The sequence below is a fragment of the Nomascus leucogenys genome, chromosome 5, assembly GCF_006542625.1.
Source record: "Nomascus leucogenys isolate Asia chromosome 5, Asia_NLE_v1, whole genome shotgun sequence".
Taxonomy (NCBI): Eukaryota; Metazoa; Chordata; class Mammalia; order Primates; family Hylobatidae; genus Nomascus; species Nomascus leucogenys.
This window is the reverse complement of record NC_044385.1, coordinates 102,920,915-102,939,006: the sequence shown is the minus strand read 5'-3', so window position 1 is coordinate 102,939,006 and position 18,092 is coordinate 102,920,915. Positions and strand designations below refer to the sequence as shown.

General features: G+C 34.0%; 1 protein-coding gene across 12 annotated transcripts in view; it reads left to right on the top strand.

Moving 5' to 3' along the window:
- The window catches only part of MYCBP2 (MYC binding protein 2), a 275,606-nt gene that overhangs the window by 53,798 nt on the left and 203,716 nt on the right, over positions 1–18,092 (top strand). For all 12 annotated transcript variants that reach the window (XM_030813514.1, XM_030813510.1, XM_030813519.1 and 9 more), the window contains exons 6-14: positions 2,367–2,609; positions 2,842–2,913; positions 4,956–5,052; positions 8,845–8,918; positions 9,058–9,196; positions 10,716–10,792; positions 11,473–11,677; positions 12,253–12,417; positions 15,016–15,174. In XM_030813514.1, the coding sequence (XP_030669374.1) occupies positions 2,367–2,609; positions 2,842–2,913; positions 4,956–5,052; positions 8,845–8,918; positions 9,058–9,196; positions 10,716–10,792; positions 11,473–11,677; positions 12,253–12,417; positions 15,016–15,174 (1,231 nt within the window). The remainder of the gene's footprint in view (positions 1–2,366; positions 2,610–2,841; positions 2,914–4,955; positions 5,053–8,844; positions 8,919–9,057; positions 9,197–10,715; positions 10,793–11,472; positions 11,678–12,252; positions 12,418–15,015; positions 15,175–18,092) is intronic.

Genomic DNA, 18,092 nt, shown 5'->3' with positions numbered 1-18,092 from the left:
AATTATTTGGGAAGGCTCTGGAAATTGAGAAAGAAGTTACGATTTTAAGACCTGACTGTCTACTCTTCTCTGGCCCCTTGGGCAACCCCAGAGCAGGTGGAAGGGATGCCTCAATCCTGTTATTAGCAGACCAAAGATAGCAAAAGGAGTATATTGGTTATTTTCTGTCTTATTCAGTGATCTTGAACTTTCCTGATCAAACAAGACCCGTTCCCTTACTCTAGATTTCTGCTCTTTTCTTCCTTTCTGCCTTGCTTGGAATCCTTTTGTCCCTTTTTATGGTCTTTAATTATTTTGAAGTTGCTCTAATACAGTGGTTTTCAAGCTGGGTTCTGTAGACGTGCTTTCAGGGTTTGGCAAATGTTTAATTTAAATATATGTTTAAAATATGCAAATATTTTAAAAATTGTAATAAAATAACACATTCAGATACCATATACCAGATTTTAATAGGATAGTGACCACCAACATATGAGCTTATGAATTTTGGTATGATTTGCTTTTATATAGAGACTTAGGAATGCCATTAGAGCTCATAGCAGGAATATATGAACTACGTTCATGGAAAGCCTCCTAGAGGATATGAGTTGAGATCTAAACAATGAGTTGAAATTAGCCAGGAGAAATTTTTGGTGTTGGTGGTATAGAAAGAGAATGTTCTAGGTATCCACATGCTAAGGCATGGAGGTGAGAGTAAGAGTGAAATATTTGAAAGCCCAAAGAAGTTTAGTATAGCTATAGCATAGAGAGCTGTCAAATAGTGTAGCCACAGCATAGAGAGCTGGCAAATAACAGAGACAGGACTCGAGGGCTTATCTGTCTCCAATATTATGCCCAATCACTAGACAACACGAACTACTTGATCCTCTGAATCAATAGCTGCAGTTCTCTACAGACCTGCCACATCACTACATCCCCAACTCTAGCTGAAATACCGTATTAAAGCCCATTACCTTAACATGGCTTACAGTGCTCTTCATGATTTGGCCTTTTATCTACCAACTTCATTTCCCAAAACTCTCTTGGCCTGACTGTTGGTAGAGGGAGAATAGCTTTCCCTGAGAATGTGTGCATTAAGTCCATTTTCACGCTGCTGATAGAGATGTACCCGAGACTAGGCAATTTACAAAAGAAAGAGCTTTAATGAATTTATGGCTCCACATGGCTGGAGAAACCTCACAGTCATGGTGGAAGGCAAAGAGGAGCAAGTCATGTCTTACATGGATGGCAGCAGGCAAAGAGAGCTTGTTCAGGGAAATTCCTCTTTATAAAACCATCAGATCTCATGAGGCTTATTCAATATCATGAGAACAGCACAGGAAAGACTTGCCCCCATGATCCAATTACCTCCCACTGGGTCCCTTCCATAACACATGGGAATTCAAGATGAGATTTGAGTGGGAACACAACCAAACCATATGAGTATGTGTAACTCTTCACATCTCAGATTTGTTTTGGCACCCAAATGCATATTACTTGTCCATTTCATAAAGCTTAACAGAGAGTTTAAGGCAGGGTAGACATGGTAGTACTGCAAGGTGCTGTATTGAAAGAGACTGAAATCCTTTCTAGAGGGTCGAACTCTTGACTTCAAAGGCTTTCTGCAAATAAAACACTATTTATTGCATTTGAGCTCAGAAACAAATTAATAAAAAAGCACATGAAAAAGGCACCATTATTGAGAATTAGCAGAAACAAATATGGTAGAATCAATCCTGCCAAATCCTTAGATATTGAAATTATTTGATATAGAATGTGTATGTGTATGAATATATAAAGTATGGTTAAAGTAGTAAAAGAAAATATCAAAAGTATGATTAAGGAGTGAGAATATAAAAAGTAGTCAGACATTAGGAAAAAAAACAAATTGAACTCCTAGAAATGAAAAACCAAATAATTACAATTACAAACTTAAAATGGGTTAACTATTGTATAATATGATTGAAGATGGAAATGGTGAACTGAAAGATAAAGAGGAAGAAATTATCTAGAATGCAACAGAGAGACAAGGAGAGAAATATGGAAGATAAAATAAGAAACATGGATCGAGAATGACAAAATGTAATGTAATACAATCTGAGTTCCACAAGGCAATAATAGATTTGTGGAGATAGAGTACTTGATATAATGTCTAAGATTTTACAGAACTGGTGAATGACATGGAATCCTAAGAGTAAGGAAGTCTACCTTGCTTGAGATTTGCTTCTTATAGATGAACTTTTAGTTGGTACTTTTTGCTGGCATGTGAAATACCATTCTGAACAATTTATTGTCTTATAAATGATGATATATTACCAAAGTATCTTTGTTCCGTGTTTGTAACATTTAAAAATGTTTTTTCATTATTTTTCTTTTCTTTTGACTAGGTGCCAACAATTCTAAATTCGCTACAGAGAAGTGTACAAGCAGTTTTGGTGGGAAAAATTCAGATTCAGGACTGGTTTAGTAATGGCATTAAGAAAGCAGCTTTAATGCACAAGTGGCCATTAAAAGAAATATCTGTTGATGAAGATGACCAATGTCTACTTCAGAATGATGGATTTTTTCTTTATCTATTATGCAAGGATGGATTATATAAAATAGGCTCTGGATACAGTGGAACAGTTAGGGTAATGTGATTCCTTACAGTTCTTTAATTATACAGAGTTATAACCATAATGAATTGTGTTCTGTGTGTTTCTGGTTTCATTTCTAGAATATGATCTAATTTGAGTGTAATACTATTTATTTGAAAACCATAATTGAAATACATGCATGAAATGTCATTCACCCATTTGTATTATTTTTCATTGATTATTAATTATGAAACCACTGATAGACTAACGTTTGTCATTTTTACAGGGCCATATATACAATTCTACATCCCGTATTAGAAACAGAAAAGAAAAAAAGTCTTGGTTAGGGTATGCTCAGGTAAGAGACTATCCACAATAAACCAAAATTTTCTTATCTTTTAAAACATGTGATTTGTCCTTGTTTAATCAATAATATCACTTCTATTTAAACAGAAGTGATGTATTTTTACTAATATGGCCATAACAACTGAATAGTGTAGTGTAAAGAACACTGGCTCAGAACTCATAAGAGGTTCAATTTTAGTTCTGGCCCTGCTTCTTACTAGCTATATGACTGGATAACTCAGTTAACTTATTGGGTCCTCTGTTATTTAGCTTTAATATGGGATTAAACATACCTTCTTTAGAGTTCTTGTTTAAGTGAGCCTCTAGATAAGAACTGAAGACCACCTTTATCATTAGCACATTTTTTTTCTTTTTGAGACAGAATCTCGCTGTGTCACCCAGGTTAGAGTGGAGTGGCACAGTCTCGGCTCACTGCAACCTCTGCCTTCTGAGTTCAAGTGATTCTTGTGCCTCAGCTTCCTGAGAAGGCCCATGCCACCATGCCTAGCTAATTTTTTTGTATTTTTAGTAGAGACAGGGTTTCGCCATTTTGGCCAGGCTGGTCTCGAATCCCTGACCTCAAGTGAACCACCCGCCTGGGCCTCCCAAAGTGCTGGGATTACGGGCCTGAGCCACCCCACCCAGCCTCATTAGCACGTTTAAATTGGAAATGTATACGTGTCCTGAGGCCAAATTAGGGTTTCTTACCACAGACTCTTTCATTTTAGTCTAGATTCAGTACTTTCTAGGAAACAGTGTTTGGCCTGCTCACTAGACAGCTACCTGCATGGAGAATATGCAAAGAATCACAAGAGAGAAAAGCCCTGGGCTGGTGTGTCTTTCTTAATGCTGTGATCTTATCCCCTGACCAACATAGCCAGATAGGTGTTAGCCTTTTACAAGGTCAGCAGCCAGATAGATACATTACTCCTCCTCTTATGGAGAAAAGCAAATGAAGGATGCACAAGAGGGACTAGAAATATTTTTTTCCATACAGTACCTACCTGAACAGTGAAGCCCAAGTTCCTTTGTATAAGGATAGAGAATAAAGATTTCCCTGCATTGCCTGCCTTGCGGAGCTCATGAGATTTGTCGTCAGGATCAAATGATAAAAGATATTTGAAAGTCTTTTGAAAACTATGGAAATTATTATTGTTACATGAAGAATAATTCTACTCTATCAACTATTGGGGAGAATTTGAAATTAATTTTTTTTTTTTTTGGAGATGTAGTTTAGCTCTTGTCACTGAGGCTGGAATGCAGTGGCGTGATCTCAGCTCACTGCAACCTCCGCCTCCCAGGTTCAGGCGATTCTCCTGCCTCAGCCTCCTGAGTAGCTGGGATTACAGGTGCCCACCACCACGCCCAGCTAATTTTTGTATTTTTAGTAGAGACAGGTTTAACCATGCCAGCCAAGCTTGTCTCGAACTCTTAACCCCAGGTGATCAGCCTCCCAAAGTGCTGGGATTACAGGCGTGAGCCACCGCCCCCAGCCTGAAATTAAATTTTAGATAACAAATTAGTTTCTCAGTAATTGTCTCTTAAAAGTTGAACTTAGTTTAAAATATCTCATCAAATTTTTATTTGCCACTCTACTGTGTTTTATCTAAGAAATAATGCCGTGGAAAATATATTATTATAGCAGTGTGTTCAGTGGCATACCACACCTTCTGAAACCACTATGCTATTCATTTTCAAATAGCAAACTCAATACTTGTTATTTTTCTTAAAGTATTTGTTAAAGTAACAGTGATCATTCATATTATTTACTTGGCAAGTGATATGGTCATTTTGAACAAAATGTTTGTACCTGTACTGTCCTGTTTAGTATACCTAATTATGTTTCTGGGAATATGTTAAATCAATTTTCAATAATGTATGACTTTTCCTCTAATTGAGAGGAATGTTCTTATATTTTTAATCATTAATATCTTTTAGACATCAATATTGATGTATTATTGTACCTCAAAAACCTGTAATATGGAGCTGTATGGCTGCTGTTTCTGCTGAATTAGTAATAAATATTTTAACAGGAAAATTTTTTGCTGTTATCAGGGTTATTTATTATATAGAGATGTGAATAACCACAGCATGACAGCCATAAGGATAAGCCCTGAAACACTGGAGCAAGATGGTACTGTGATGTTACCAGGTATGTTTCAAGTAGTCATTTTTTCTCCACAAGCAATTTTAAGAAATGTGCGTGTTAGGCTATTTAGACACATAAAGAATGATTAGCAAGGGATAGTGCTTGCTTATAAAAGGTTTTTAAAAATCTTGACATACAAAGCATTTTATAGTCTACATAAAGTTAATACATATCAAAACAATAGACATAGAAATATAGTATAACAAGTTTTAATAGTTGTTTTCAAACTTGGCCATCTATGGCCTAATCTCTGACCTCATCCACCACTGCTGAGTTAGTGGGGTGATGTAACTATGTTGCTCTTAATAAAAATCAGAACTCTGGCTCTCATGTGGCTCAGTATAAAGAACCTTCTGTTTATTTTTACTTTAACAACAGTGCAGTTGGGTTTTCCTCCTTATTTTTTTCTATTTTATTTATTTATTTTTTATGTTAAAGGGGTTTCAGAGACAGAGAGTTTAGGGTGGGTCAGGAATTTTTTTTTTAATTTCATTATTTATGCTTCTTATGCTTCTTAATAATACTTTGATAAAGGTCTTTGGACATAATTTATTTTGCTTTAATTTTGAGGCTTTTATATATTCACTTAAATCACTGCTAAATTATCAGGCAATAGGTCTCAAATTTTGTCGAATGCTGGAAAAATGCATATTCTTTATTGTAAGATCTTTGAATTTGTTTATAATGTTGATACTTTCTGAAGCTGTTTATATTAAAATCTTGAATGTCTAATGTGTCTGTCAATGATTTCATAGTAGCAATATTACTTGTGAGCACTTGACCATCTGAAAGTGAGAGCTACTTCTGAAGAGGGCATTGAGAAGAATAATTGCTCCTGGGCTGCATGTTAATTTTTAAATATAATCTTAATAACTTCATCAAACATTTATTTGAACCTTACTACGTATACATAGATACGTATTAGTGTACATGACACTATGTTGAAGTAAATACGGCATTTCATGTCCATTTCAGAAATAGAGCAGCTTTGGAAAGCGGATGACTTAATAAAATCATTTTGAAAATAACCATCTATTTTCAGATATGTCTAAGGGTTTTTTTTTTTTTCATTACAAGTCCTGGACCATGTCTTTGGTCATAATAATAATAATGACAATAATGTTAAAAAATACTTTTAATAACATGCACAGTCCCCCCACATATTTATACATATATTAAAAGTAATGATGTTTGTTGTATAAAAATCGTACGAACAAAAAAGAATGAATTGAAATAATTATAATCCCACTTCCCATATATAAACACTATGAACATATTGGTAAATATCCTTCTTGTATTTTTCCTTTGTGTATATGTCCATACTTGTAAAAAAGTGTGATCATATGCTACATATTGCTTTTTTAATCTATCTCTTTCACTTAATATTCTGAAAATATTTCTAGGTCATGAAGTAGTCTTCTACAATGTCACTTAAATGTTACAAAATATATTCCATTGATTAATGTTTGAGAATGAAAGCCTTCCAGGGTTTTGCTATATAAATTACACTGTAATGAGCATTCCTATTGTGCTGTCTTTGTGCCAGTCATTTTAGGATAATGACTTAGAAGAAAAATTCTAAATTGACACATCCCCTCCGCTATAATACATGGGTACTAATATCAAGGAGTTACTTCTGAGAAACCCTGCACATTTAATAGAGACTGATTGATAAGACAATTTGAAAATATCTGCCTACAGCTGTTTTATTCTGCCTTGATAAAAAAAAAATTACTCGTTAATGTCTTTATTCAGTTTAAATCTCGTTGCTTTGTTTAACTTGTGAAATGCAACTTTGAACAATACAAGCGTGGCTTTCTGTGTTTCATAAGTGTGTGCTGTATTAGTGGTGAAGAATGAACCAAACTTCAGGAAGATAGTCCCGTATTTGTCTTCAGAACTGGCAGCTGTTGCTTGATATATTCCTGAAGATACAAGCTTAAAATATTACATGATGGATAAAGAAAGGATAAAGAGAAAATCTTGAAATCATGTGGCAGAAAACTCCCTCAAGCCTGAAAAAGCCTTTTGTAATTTTCTCGTTTCTTTGACCTGGACTGAATTTTCATCAAATAGCACTTTTTGTTTTTCCTGGGTAGGAATAGCTCTGCTCTGTAGCCTTCCAATCAAGGAGCAGAAGTAAATTGTCAGGTTTATAGATGGTAATGAATACCATGTTTCAAGTTGACATAAATCAGGTAATTCCTTGAGCTTCATGTTCCAGCTTGTCTTACGGTATAGTTTATTTAAAAAGTATTTCAACCTAGTTTTGATGAACTTAAAACATACTTTTTTCTCTGATAATTGTCATTTTATTCTTTAAGCCTCGGCTTATCTTACAGATTGTATCTTTATGTCATTTTCTCTCCATGTCTGGTGACAGGTGGCCTCAGTTCATGAGGCTTTTTGCTACTCTTCTTGCGCCGCTTCACTCCTCACCCCTGCGTTTATCTGAAATTATAATGAGTTTTTCTTCTTTGCTTTTTAGTTTAAAATCTTACTGCTTAGAGCTTGAGAAGCATCTTTCTTGCGCCTCTTTGTGTTCTATACAGTGGACTAGGAACTCTTTCTTTTGATTTCTCCTCTCTTTGATTACCAAGTCTCTTGGGCTACCAGTGGGCCTTGTCTCCCAGTTTCTATTTCCAGTTTGTGATCCCTGAATTCTCTATTTGGTAAGGGTCTGCCTGTGTTTTGCATATTTATGATAAGGAAGTATGCTAGTATGAAGCTCCTGGGCAAAGATAAAGAATAATCCCGCTTATTCGGGTGGGCTCCATTACTGCATTCCAAAATCAGAATTTTATGTTTTGTTGATTCAGGTGCAACTAGAAATGAAATGTTATTTTTTGTTTTGGTATTGTGATTAATGGAGAGATTCATCCTAGTTCTCTGCCATTATTTTGGGAAGTATGTGTGTGTGTGTGCTTTTAACTTGCTTGCTGAAAATTTGTTTTTCCAAAAGGATAGAATTTATACTTGATGTTGATTTTGCTTGTAGTTTTGTGTTATTCAGTAGCAATCACTAACACGTGTTCATGTGGTCCTTCTGTAATGCTGATATCCCTTGTTACAATTAAGCTTGTGCATTATTTTGATCAAAGTATATGGTGTACTATTCTATGGAGATACATGCAGTATTGATGAAATACAGTATTCTAGCCAAGATACATGACTGCTTTGAGATAAAAATAAAAACATAAGCATATATTTGTCTGCTCTGTGTTGGACAAACATTGAAAAAGTTTAGAGCACACTGAATGCTAAAAATGCTGTGAATAAACATTGAATTTCTAAGTGGGAAATGTACAACTGGTTTTGAATATCCATTTTACAAAGCAAGGGATATCTGTAGTTGGACACAATAGATGTCAAATACAGAAGCTTTAGGTCTGTATTTTTCTGTGACACTAATGACTGTGACGTATGTCTGAGAGTAGAGTGTTGCCTCCATTGCATGTGATTGTATTGGAATGATTGTAACCAACATTATAGTTTGTTCATCGTGGTGCATGTTTACTATCAGACTATATCTAATACTAATTCATTTTGAAATTAGGTGGGATCTCAAGTCCTTGGTTATGGAAGATTTATAAATATAAGCAAAAATGTAATAAGTATGATTAGTTGAATTAGTCTCTGCTAATTTATAATTCTTTATTAAAAAGCACAGTCTGCTTTTGAGTTTATCTTTATTTCGTGGAGAACTCTCATTTTGACTTCAACAGAGGAGTAAATTCATTTTGCGAAGTGTTTGCTTGTATTGTAATATAAATACTTTTTCTTCCTTTTGCACAGATTGCCACACTGAAGGTCAAAATATTTTATTCACTGATGGAGAATATATTAATCAGATAGCTGCTTCAAGAGATGTAAGTATCCTGAATCTTAAGTAACTAGTGTAAATGGAATTCCTTTTCCTTAAATTATTTAGCTTTTATTAGATAGACTGTAGAGCCTTGAATGACCTCTTTATGTAATGTAATGCTGTGGATGTTTTATTTTTCTTAGGATGGCTTTGTTGTCAGAATATTTGCCACAAGCACTGAACCTGTTCTACAGCAAGAATTGCAACTTAAACTGGCTAGAAAATGCTTACATGCCTGTGGTATCTCACTATTCGATCTGGAAAAGGACTTGCATATTATAAGTAAGATAGCGAATTAAGTGTTTTCCCCATATTTTAATTTTCAATTTTTCATACTCTTAAAAATGAACATTGTGTTTTCACCAGTTCAGCTTATATTGTAGCAGCTATTTTGTGTCTGTTACTATGAATATAAAGGATAATTTTGAATTAATATGAATAAATAACTAGGAAACACAGTCTTTAAACAAAGTATGATATTTGAAGACCATTCTAAGGAATTGACTAATAATTTCTCATTTTCGTTTTGAATAGAGCAAAACAAAATAAAATTTAATGAGAATTATGGATGGATATTGGTGAATGTCATTAGTTTATATGCTGCATCATTATTCAACTATGTAAAAATTTGAAAACTTATGTTGTAAATGTTATTACAACAATATACATAGTTCTCTTGTTGAAATTTTTAAAGTTTTTACTTGAACAGATTTTCAAGGTAACTATAGAATGATCTCATAGATTGTGAAAATGGTAATTGGCCTTACACACGGATCAGTAATCTTTCATTTGGATAGAGAAATACAGATAACCACAGAGTATTTCTTGGGCTTAGATTATTTACTTTTGTAATGTTGTAAAAGTAATTAGGATCATGAGTTCTCCTGAGAGTTTTAGTTTTGGCTTGCCATGCCACTCCAGGTTTAATACTGACCTTCCATAACTTGTAGGGTTCTTTGCAAGATCCACCTTTTTTGACTTATCTCATTACATTTAATAAACTTGGCATTAGTGCTTTACTTTCTGTATTCTAATTATGTATTTTTATAATTCTTCCCTAGAAAAATCTCGAATTGAAATTACAGATTTAAAATTTTTAAAGCCCATAAAGTAATTAGTAGTTTGTATAGCTGGACAAAATCATAAAATGTACCATATGTAAAGCTACAATTACTCATAGTTTTACAATTTGAAAATATGCGTAAGGATCTGTGTATGTATATGCATGTTTACATATATATATATTTGAATTTATGGAGTAGCTATATAAGATGTTCTTCTGTAGAAAAAGACATAGGCAGAGAATCTGAAATACTTTAATTCAAATATCTGCATGGCATTGTTCCAAGCTCGAATGACTCTGTGTCTGGACTAACCTCTCCAACCTTTATATATGCTTATTTGTAAACCAAGTGGTATAGTTGTGAGAATCAAATGAGATAAATTTTGTGAATTGTATAATGCCTGGTACCTAATAAATGCTCAATAAAACTTTGGGCATTTATACATTAATTCAAGGAATATTGCTGACATTGAATTTTTAAAATTTTTTGTTGTATATTTAAAAAATTAATTTGGTACTAGTTTGGAACAAGAGAAACAGATTATGATAACTTTATCTTTCCTTGGAATACTATACCTATGGTTAATATTTTTAAAAATTTGAGCACATGACATTTTGTCATCCTTCTTTTTTAGTTATTTTGAATTGACATTGCAATCACTTAAAATAGTACATGTTGTATTTAGAATTCTTCATATTAGAAATGCAATAGTATTTATTAGTTTCGTTGTATTTCAGGTACAGGATTTGATGAGGAGTCAGCAATTCTTGGTGCAGGACGAGAGTTTGCGCTAATGAAAACAGCAAATGGCAAGGTAAATTATTCTCTTTGGATTAAAAATGAGCGTTCTCTGATTTAAGAGATTAAAGTACGATCTGTTGATTAGTTTATATAGTTTGCATGTTTAAGAAGGATCATCTTTTAAATTTTGATTTAAAATTATCTTTTATAAGATAAAATTTTATTCATGTCGGGAGCAGTACAGGCATGCCTCATTTTATTGTGCTTAGTTTTGTTGCAGTTCACAAATAATTGCTCTTTTTACAAATTGAAGGTTTGTGACAACCCTGAGTTGAGCAAGTCTGTTGGCATCATTTTTCTAACAGCATATGCTCACTTTGTGTCTCTGTGTCACGTTTTGGTAATTCTCAAAATATTTCAAACTTCTTTATTATTATTATGTCCGTTATGGTGATCTGTTATCTTTGATGTTACTATTGTAATTATTTTAGGGTGCTGTGAATTGTGCCTATAGAAGACAGGAAACTTAATGGATAAAAGATATGAAAAAGCTATTATGAACTGTGTCTTCTTGGCAAAATATGTGTATTTCTTGCTCAACTCCCAGAAGTTGAATAGTGTAAAAAAGAGTTTGTTTTTATGTGAATTTTGTTTTTCAATAAAATATTGATGTCCTTTTTTTTCCTCATGTGAAACCTGATGCACTATTCCAAAAAGTACCATAATTCCTTTTTTTTTTTTTTAATACATAAGATATATTACACTGGCAAATACCAGAGTCTTGGAATCAAACAAGGTGGTCCTCCAGCAGGAAAATGGGTTGAGCTACCAATTACAAAATCTCCAAAGATAGTACACTTCTCAGTTGGACACGATGGCTCTCACGCCCTTTTAGTTGCAGAAGATGGGAGCATATTCTTTACAGGATCTGCTAGTAAAGGAGAAGATGGAGAATCAAGTAAGTTGAGTGATCAACTATGCACTTAGTAAAAATAAATGCTTTATTTTAGTAAAAATAAAACTTTATTAACATAAAGTTTATCAATTTCAATAATACTAACCTCACCAAGTTAATATATATGTGATTGACTTGATGTAACTGCTTAATAAATATATGTTGAATGAATGAGGAACTTATTTTACTTTCCAGGATCTAACAAGAATACATGTGAATTACAACTTGGGAAAAAAAGGAGATTTTAGATATGTGTTAGTGGAATGGTATTAATAATGCAACAGCTAATTTGGAGATTGGGCCCTCCAGGAGTTTGGTAGAAAACTAATATTACTCACTGAGAATTTGAATGTACTTCAGGGAATGAGGATCTAGCAATGATAGCGTAAATATTAATTGACCAGATGAGGCTAGCAGGTTCACTAATTTTAAGTGACATGTTGGGTAGCCCAGGCCTTTGTGAAAATAAACAGTGTCATAAATGAAAATAATACATTTTTTTTGAGCTTTATATACAGACCATTATTATTATTATTTGTACATAAAGGTCTTGATTTAATCTAATTTCTTTTTTAAAGCTAAGAGCAGACGGCAATCCAAACCTTATAAACCTAAAAAGATAATTAAGATGGAAGGAAAGATTGTGGTGTATACAGCCTGCAATAATGGAAGTAGTTCTGTTATTTCTAAAGATGGAGAACTCTACATGTTTGGAAAAGATGCCATTTACTCTGATAGTTCAAGTAAGTTAATAAAAAGTTTTACTTTTATGCAAAGAAGTTTCAGTACTAGTTATGTGTGGCAAAGACATATCTAGAAAATTTATGTTTGTAGCATGCTTTCTCTACATTTTTTATATTTCCTTCCAAATGTGAAATATTTCGAAAGAGAAATTTTCTGTCATGTCTTGTCACTAGGAGCACTTTCCCTAGTTTCATGCAGAGCTAATCATAGAGCTTGGCAAGGGAAGCTTCGCTGTAGCTGTGACTTCTGTGGATGTTTTCCCTAGACTCAGGTGCTTATGGGACATGTCCCTGGGACAGTGGTAGTATCCTGAAGAAGTGATTTTCGTGACATAGCTAGTTTGTAATTGTTGAAGTATTTTATCTCCCCCATTAGGGTCTTTGGCTGGGATGATCTGTCTTATTTACTATTCTATCCCCAGTGCCTAGCACAGTGTCTGGCACGTTGTAGGGTCTCAAGAATTATTTTCTAGTGCCTGGATGATTGATAAACCAAAAGTTTAAGAAGTGAATATGAGGGGTAGAACTAGCTAAATCGTTTTATATTTATAAATGCTAATCTCAAAAACTTGTCATATTTGGTTACTAGATTTTCTTTCTAGCAGCTAGAAATGAATACAATGAGTGAAGAATCCCACTTGGAAGGATTTTATGTGCGATAAATATGTAAAGCCTTGGAGCTTTACATATTCTTTACATATTCTTTGTAAAAAGGAAACTAGAATTAATGAAGTTTATGATTAGAAATTCATGTGATTGTCCCATGCTGGGGAAATTACACCTGTAGAACACTTATAGCAATTAATTATTAAGTTGAGGTGTACCCAGATGATAAGTGAACTGGCTTAATGTCGTAATATTTAGATTCTCAATTGGCTGCAGCTATCAGAGTAAATTAAAATTTGGGAGTGGGCACTTGTACAGTTTAAAAATAATATTCAATATAATTGTTGCTTGCTAACATCCACTGGGTAGAGCTGATGGAAACTTGTATATTTCTTCAATGTATATTTATTGAGCATGGATGATACATTAGTGATTGATGGACCTAACAGACCTGGATACTGCCTTTTTGAGGATCTGAGAGACAGTTGCGTATTACAGAACTTAAATATTGGGGAATTGGTATTGAATGGTTATGGACATAGACTGAGATCCTAGCACCAACACTTTTTTTTTTTGAGATGGAGTCTCACTGTGTCTCCCAGGCTGGAGTGCAGTGGCGCAATCTCAGCTTACTGCAACCTCTGCCTCCTGGGTTCCAGCGATTGTCCCACCTCAGCCTCCCAAGTAACTGAGATTATAGGCACGTGCCACAATGCCCAGCTAATTTTTTGTATTTTTTGTATTTTTAGTAGAGACAAGGTTTCACTGTGTTGGCTAGGCTGGTCTCAAACTCCTGACCTCAAGTGATCCACTCACCTCAGCCTCCCAAAGTGCTGGGAATACAGGTGTGAGCCACTGCGCATGGCCCTTGGCACCACCGCTTTTAATTGGGTAACAGTTTACTAAACGTTTAAGAGTTTTCTTTTTGTTTTTTTCTACCTGCAAAAAATAGATAATGATAGCACCTGCTTCATATGGTTGTTATGAAGATTATAGGAGGTGGAGCTTAAGAAATGTTTAGCACATCGTGTAAGGTCTCAAAACATGTCAGCTAGTACTGTTGATAATAATAAATAACTACTGTTTTATATATACACACACACTTACCTTTTTCAACTGTGCTAAATATTAAAAGTGGAAATTTTTGAGGCATAATTAACAAAAAGACCTAAACTAGTGAAAGGTGAAAGTGAAGGCCACCTTAAGGTAGTGATATTTGAGCTAATAATGTAGAACAGTTTTCCCAAAGCATAATATGAGATTGATGCTATTTGTAATTTAAATAAAACAAATACTTGAAAACATGTTTTTATTTTAATGTATATTGGAAAAATAATAATCTTTGATTGTTAATGTTATTACTACTGATAAGGTTAAAGATGCTTCAATCAATTTAGAGTTGATACAAAACACATTAAATAGATAATATGAGTGGCACTTGGATATGACAAGTATAATGAAAGTAATATATGAATAAGTGAAGTTTAGAAAGTAACTATTGGATTGTGGAAGAAAGCATTGTAGGTTGAAAAGAATTGAAAGATACTGTTTTGGAAAGTCTCACTGGTTTCTATGTAAACAATTTCATGTCAATATACTGTGGCAAGTATTTTACTTTGTTTTGCTGAGGCAGGTCAAAGCAGGTAAAATAAATTATTTATGGACTCCTTTGTGCTTAGACTAGAAAAGTTTGAGAGTACTGTGGAGAGGTGTTACCATTTGGAGGAAACATTCAGGAGAAGTAAGCTCGAGAGAAAGCTACAGTAAAGATATGTCCCAAGTCTGGATGATAATATTTTAGGATTCATTGAAGCTACATTACAAAGTTACAAAGTTAATTCAGTGATACTCTGCCAGTCTTTTGGCTACTTATTTCTCATTTTGTTGAGTTATTTTGCCCCAGAAATAAACGGTTTTGCATTGAGGTAGTTCTTTTACTAGGCTCAGAAGGGCCTTTTTGTTGTTTTTACTAAATTTGTTTCTTTCCTGTAGGTTTGGTAACTGATTTGAAGGGCCATTTTGTAACTCAGGTAGCTATGGGCAAAGCTCACACTTGTGTTTTAATGAAGAATGGAGAGGTGTGGACATTTGGTGTAAATAATAAAGGACAGTGTGGACGAGACACTGGTGCCATGAACCAAGGTGGGAAAGGTAGGTCTTTAATTCTTAGATATTAAAATTTGTGTTGTCTTTTCATTAGTTTTTCAGAACAACATAGTAAAGAGTCTTGTTATTTTCAAAATGAGTGGCTCTTCTTTTTCTTTTTGTTCCTATTTAAATTTTTTAAAAACTTTTTATGGGTAGATAGTAGGTATATGTATGGGGTACATGAGTTATTTTGATACAGGCATACAATGTGTAATAATAATCACAGGGCAAATGGGGTCTCCATCATCTCAAGCGTGTATCCTTTCTTTGTGTTATGAGCACTCCAGTTATACTCTGTCCGTTGTTAAAGTATAGAACAAATTATCACCAACTGTAGCCACCCTGTTGTGCTATCAAATAGTAGATCTCTTGTATCTAATTATATTTTTGTGCCAACTAACCATCCCATTTCCCACCCACTCTCCCCGACTACCCTTCACAGTCTCTAGTAACCAGCATTGTACTCTCTATCTTCATGAGTTCAATTGTTTTAATTTTTAGCTCCCACAAATGAGTGAGAACATGTGAAGTTTGTCTTTCGGTGCCTGGCTTCTTTCACTTAACATAATATCCTCCAGTTACATCTTTGTTGTTGCAAATGATAGGATCTCAGTCTTTTTTATGGTTAAATAGTACTACATTGTGTTTATGTACCACATTTTCTTTATGCATTCATCTGTTGATGGACACTTAGGTTGCTTCCAAATCTTGGCTATTGTGAATAGTGCTGCAATAAACGTTGAGAGTGCAGATATCTCGTTGATGTACTGATTTCCTTTCTTTTGGGTATATCCTTAGCAGTGGGATTGTTGGATCATATTGAGTTCTAGTTTCAGTTTTTTGGGAAGCTCCATACTGTTCTCTCCAGAGTGGCTGTACTAAATTTACATTCTCACTCACAGTGTACGAGTGTTCCCTTTTCTCCACATCCTCTCCAACATTTGTTATTGCCTGTCTTTTGGATAAAAGCCATGTTAACTGGGGAGAGATTTTATCTCAGTGTAGTTTTGATTTGCGTTTCTCTGATGATCCATGATGTTGGGCACCTTTTCATATACTTGTTTGCCATTCGTATGTCTGCTTTTGAAAAACGTCTATTCAGAACTTTTTCACGTTTTTTAATTGGATTTGAGTGGCTCTTTGACTTTATATTTGTGAATTAGGAAAACCACTGAATTTCTTATTTATTTGATAATATTTACTGATAAAATACCACTGGAAAAACAAATACACTTTAGATTTTTTATTTTTGAGCAAATGTGCTGGCTTACTCAAATCATCTTCTAAATTCTACATAAAATAGCACTTCTTTGACTAAGCATCTTTGATGACTACATTACTCCAGAAAAGTCTTTTCCAAACACTTTTTTATTAGCTGCTTTTATACCACGTGTTTTAAATTTTAACCATTTTTGGCAGCAATCTATCTGGCAAATACTATCTTCCCATTTAACAGAACATGCTACCTGTAATTTAACCTGTTCTTGACAACTAAGAGTGATCCTTATGAATATCTGACACTTTACCAAGAAAAGACTAAATTGTAGATGCACCTTCTTCACAATATCCCTTGCTCCAACCCTCAGGCCATTGAAGAGAACAAAGGGCTTTCTCCTTTAATTGCCCTGTTTGCTGTGGTCTTGTTTTGTTGTTGTGGTTTTAAATAGCGTGTCTACTTCTTGCCCTTGATTTTTATATCTAGCTTCTATCGTTATGTTTATACCTTTCACTCCAATTTCTGATTTTGGGCAAGAGATTAAACCATACATATATATTATTAGAACTAAGCATTGAACTTTGGTTAAAGTACCAATAATTTTGAGGATTAATGCTGTATAAATTAACAAAACCTGGTTTTTCTGTTTTGAGGCTTTGATGTCAGACTCATCTAGATCTCAGAAACCCACCATTCTTTGTCTTTGCCTTATTCGTGTGTCTGTGTGTGTATTTAAGATGCATCACTTTAAAAATGAGCAAGTTATTAGAATATATTGGCAAATGAAGAAGGAACGAAAGAAAAGAAATGGATTACTTCACAATGGAAATACTTTGATTTATTACTAAATTAGTGAACTTGTTTTGGATAATAACTGCTAGGACAAAGGGGAGAATCAGTTTTTTTAATATATAATATGAATATATATTCAGATTATGTTTTGTAAGAAGTCTGAACTAAACAACATTGTTTCCTTATTATTCTGAAACTCTGGCGAAAATTGAGCGTACATTTACACCTGTGTTCTAGATTCTTCAGTGACATATTGTAATAATCAAAGTAAAATTGTTAAAATATTTTTTTAATAAAAATCATACCTACCCTGTTGGTAAGTAATGAATTAGAAAGCAGATGAGTAAAGACACATACAATGCATACTGATTGCAGAGTCATAACAGATGTTGGGGAGGATGTGGAGAAAGGGGAATGCTCATACATTGCTAGTGGAAATGTAAATTAGTACAGCAACTATGGAAAACGTAGATTTTTCATTTGTATGAAGGTGACTCAAAAAACTGCAAATAGAACCGCCACATGATCCAGCAATTCCACTTCTGGGTATATGTATCCAAAAGAAAGGAAATCTGTATGTCAGAGAGATGCCTGCATTCTTAGGTTTATCATAGCCATATCCACAACACCAAGATATGGAATCAACTTAAGTATCCATCAACAGATGAATGAGTAAAGAAAATGTGGTACATGCACAATAGAATATTATTCATCCCTAAAAAGGAATGAAATCTCGTTATTTGCAGAAACATGGATAGAACTGAAGGACATGATGTTAACTGAAATAAAATAAACCAGGGACAGAGACAAATATCACTCATATATGAGAACTAAAAAATTGATTTCATGGAGGTAGTAAATAGAATAGTAATTACCAGAGACTTGTAAGGATAGTGGGAGGGGGAGAGGAAGA